The sequence below is a fragment of the Gekko japonicus genome, unplaced genomic scaffold, assembly GCF_001447785.1.
Source record: "Gekko japonicus isolate JY-2015 unplaced genomic scaffold, Gekko_japonicus_V1.1 scaffold3108, whole genome shotgun sequence".
Lineage (NCBI taxonomy): Eukaryota > Metazoa > Chordata > Lepidosauria > Squamata > Gekkonidae > Gekko > Gekko japonicus.
This window is the reverse complement of record NW_015175459.1, coordinates 169,223-173,474: the sequence shown is the minus strand read 5'-3', so window position 1 is coordinate 173,474 and position 4,252 is coordinate 169,223. Positions and strand designations below refer to the sequence as shown.

Below are 4,252 nucleotides of genomic sequence, written 5' to 3'. Positions count from 1 at the left end.
AAAGAGTCTAAATTTCAGACTTTTAAAAGCTTAGATAAGCATTTATAAGCTTTTATAAGTCTGAAATTTAGACTCTTTCTTTTAATCATAGTATGTTTTAACATGTGTACACCTTAATAATACACCTTAATAAACATTTGTATTTATACCTTGCCCTTCACTCAGAGTCTCAGAGCAGCTTACAAACTCCTTTCCCTCCCCACACCCTGTGAGGGAGGTGGGGCTGAGGGAGCTCTGACAGAAATGGCTCTTTTTCAAGAACAGCTCTTATCAGAACTGTGGCTTGCCCAAGGTCATCCAGCCAGGTGCAAGTGGAGGAGTAGGGAATCAAACCCGGTTTACAAACTCCTTTCCCTCCCCACACCCTGTGAGGGAGGTGGGGCTGAGGGAGCTCTGACAGAAATGGCTCTTTTTCAAGAACAGCTCTTATCCGAACTGTGGCTTGCCCAAGGTCATCCAGCCAGGTGCAAGTGGAGGAGTAGGGAATCAAACCCGGTTCTCCCAGATTAGAGTCCGTGCACTTAACCACGGCACCAAACTGGTTCAAGCACCATTTAATTAAAATATACAGTGGACTATGCAATGCAAACCGTTGGTCAGCAGGTTAAGAAGTCCCGCAATGAGGTCAGCTGAAGCCGTGGAAAAGAGGTAGCCCCCCCACTGTGAGAAAACACACCCCAGTGGACTCTGCCGATGGTCACTGGAATCTGCTGCTACCGGATTCGAATCTAGCTGGACTACATCTGGCATTCTTAAACTTTTTTGCAGCAAACCTTCTTGGGTTCAAAGAGCAAAGCAAAACTGACCCTTGTCCCTGGTGGACAAGTAAAGATTTAAGGGAAAGGGTCGATCTAAGGGAACTGGTTGACCGCTGTGTGAGACAGAATGCTGGACTAGATGGACCGTTAGACTGGTCTAGCAAGGCTTTTCTTATGCCCTTCTGAAGGCCTTGGTTTCTATTCCCTGTTGTTGGGCCTCCAGGGGAATGGGTTGGCCATTCTTTGAGACAGGATGCTGGGATAGGCAGACCACTGGTCTGACCTAGCAGGGCTTTTCTCATGGGACTTAGCCGAGGCTTTGTCGTCTCTGATTTGCTGCTTGGGAGATGACAGTTCACCACTCTGCCTCTGTCAAAGAAAGATCAGAACCCGGCTTGGGAGCAAGAAATGGGGAGGGGAATGTGGGTCACTTGCAGAGCCTCTCCTTGGCCTGCAGAAGGTCCCAGGTTCAATCCCTGGCATCTCCAGTTAAAAAGGACCAGGCAGGAGATGATGTGAAAGACCTCTGCCTGAGACCCTGGAGAGCTGCAGAGAGGGGCTGTAGCTCAGTGGAAGAACCTCTGCCTGGGATGCAGGAGGTCCCAGGTTCAATCCCCGACATCTCCAGTTAAAAAGCCTAGGCAAGGAGGTGAAGTGAAAGACCTCAGCCTGAGACCCTGGAGAGCTGCAGAGAGGGGCTGTAGCTCAGTGGAAGAGCCTCTGCCTGGGATGCAGGGGGTCCCAGGTTCAATCCCCGGCATCTCCAGTTAAAAAAGACCAGGCAGGAGATGATGTGAAAGGCCTCAGCCTGAGACCCTGGAGGTTTGTTGCTGGTCTGAACAGGTAATTCTGACTTGGATGCAACAAGGTCTGATTCAGTATAAGGTAGCTTCATGTGTTCCATATCAAGTGTGGGCACGGCAGTCATTGGATTGATCAGATGCTGCCAGTTGGTCTGTTATTTGACCATGGTAAAATACTCCGTGAAGGGAAGAATCTTGGTACTGCTTGATGACTTAGTTGCTTACCTTAAAAAAAAAAAAGAACCACTGTTTTCTCTCCTTGTTAGCTGGGCAGGAATGGGGGAGGCGTAACTTGCAGCCATTGGGGGCATGGCAAACCTCTTTGCGGGCACTGGCTGTAGCTGCAGCTTTGCCAGGCAAGCAGTGTTGCTGTCCACTTTGCTTTGTTTCTGTTTCAATTTCATATTTATTTATCCATAAAATTCATAAAAACCGTAGATTGATCCTGTCATTCTGGAACGCAAGCTGAAGAATAGGGTAGCTCAGTCCTAAAATTAAATCATTAAAAGTCCATTTAAAGCCTTATGTCTTGTATGTGTTCAGTGCCATCAAGTTGCTTTGGACTCACTATTAACGATCTCCAGAGCGTCCTTCCTTAACAGCCTTGCTCAGATCTTTCAAACGGAGGGCCGTTACTCCCTTGATTGAGTCAATCCGTCTAAGGGACTCTTAAGGTCTCATAACTTGGGTATGTTTAACCTGGGTATGCTTAGCCTGGGAAAGAGGAGTTGGGTCTGTTTAGCCTGGGAAAGAGAAGGCTTAGAGGGGACACGATTGCAGTCTTCAAGTATCTGAAGGGGTGTCATGTAGAAGATGGAGCAGATCTGTTCTCTCTTGCTCCGGATCGCAAGACTAGAGCTAATGGGTGGAAATTACAAGGGAGTCGATACCAGCTGAATATCAGGAGAAACTTCCTGACTGTCAGAGTGGTTGAGCAGTGAGACAGACTGCCTCGGGGGGTGGCAGATGCTCCTTCGCTGGACGTTTTCAAGTGGAGGCTGGATGACCAACTTTTGGATATGTCATACAGCTGTCTTTCGGCTCTGCTCCTGCAGTGCAGGGGGTTGGACTAGATGACCTGCAAGGTCCTTTCCAACTCTAACATTCTATGGTTCTATGACCAAAGTACAATAGCCTTGCATGAATGGTAAACTAGCTTCATGTTTTGCACAATAGCAGTTAACTAGTTGATTGAAATCAGCCTCTGTATCAAGCCTGCTAATGATTTAAGATATACTTTTTATTGTGTGCTAATAGATTAGTGCAGTATGTAATCAATATCTGACTGGTCACTTAATCACATCTTTTTGACCAGCCAGTCAAATGGCCAACCCTGTAGCATCTGTATTTCTTTAGTGGGGTTTATCTTCTAGTATACAGAATATAGAACTAGATGGTTGAGTCCTTTCCGGGTGAGGATTATTGATTACGAAAGTGGTGTCTGGACGCTTTGTCCTTTCAGATGCAGATACAGCAAGTGGTAATGCTTGGATGTCCGATATGTTCACACTTTGAAGAACAAACCTCTATCACTGTGACTATCATTCGTAGTGCTCTCTGATAACCTGATTCTCTCTCTCTCTCTCTCTCTCTCTCTCTTTAGGAATTTGCTCTTCACAAATTGAATGCTGTTGTCAATGACTTCTGGGCCGAGATTTCTGAGTCCGTAGACAAAATGTAAGACAGCTGTTGTTCTCCCTTGGGGGACAGGGTGGTCAGTTTCTACAGAGCACATGATTGAAAAGCGTCCTGGCTCCGTGTAGATGAAGTGCGTGCTGACAAGCCGATAATATTCCTGGCTGAGAGTTGCGGGTCCACTGACCAAGAGATACTAGTTGGGCTGTTCCCCAGAGAGCACCGAGGTCAGGGTCGCAAAATCGCCTGACTCTCCCTGGTCCAAAAGACGGCAGATTGGCCGCAACCAGAGTTATGGCCTTCTCAGTGGTGGCTCCACACTGGTGGAATGAGCTCCCGGAAGACATCAGGTCCCTGCGGGACCTTTAAGAGTTCCGCAGGGCCTGTAAAACGGAGCTCTTCCACCAGGCCTTTGATTAGGAGCCACCACTGATGAATTGAGCAATTAAAAACTGAACCGTTATGGCCCTCACGTTACTGGCACTAAGAACAAGCATGGATACTGGTCTAGCTACACTGGGCCATCACACAGCAACCGCCGTCTGCACTTAACTGCACTTTGTATGGATATTGTTTGCTGATGTGAATTTCATAGTACTGCATTCATGCATCCGCGTTTTATTGTGTTTTAACCTGTTGCACGCCGCCTTGAGCCCGCCTGTGCAGGAAAGGCGGGATATCAATAAAAAATAATAAATAATGATAAATATGAAACTTGGTCTTTATTGGAGAGAGGAAACCATAAACTGATATCCCCCCCCCCAACTTCCTCATCTTTTGCTGCAGTGAAATCCTGTATGAAGATGTCGGCTTCCGGAGTCGCGAGTTCGCCGCCTTGGTGGCTTCAAAAGTGTTTTATCACCTGGGGGCCTTTGAAGAATCGCTCAACTACGCCCTGGGAGCCGGCAACCTCTTCAACGTCAACGACAACTCTGAGTACGTGGAGACCATCATCGGTGAGTCCGAGCGCTGTGAACTGGGACTTCTCCGTTTAGCAAAGGGGTCACTTAAGGGGGCAACGACCCAATCAGAAAATAAGTATAAAGACAACAGTCG

At 47.4% G+C, this 4,252-nt stretch overlaps 1 protein-coding gene and 1 non-coding gene across 2 annotated transcripts in view; both read left to right on the top strand.

Annotated features, from left to right (window-relative positions):
* The window catches only part of PSMD1 (proteasome 26S subunit, non-ATPase 1), a 50,625-nt gene that overhangs the window by 9,249 nt on the left and 37,124 nt on the right, over positions 1-4,252 (top strand). Inside the window, exons 3-4 of the mRNA XM_015425907.1 lie at positions 3,165-3,238; positions 3,983-4,152. Of these exons, the coding sequence (XP_015281393.1) occupies positions 3,165-3,238; positions 3,983-4,152 (244 nt within the window). The remainder of the gene's footprint in view (positions 1-3,164; positions 3,239-3,982; positions 4,153-4,252) is intronic.
* TRNAP-GGG lies at positions 1,453-1,524 on the top strand. Its single transcript has one exon. It is a non-coding gene; the product is annotated as a tRNA-Pro (tRNA).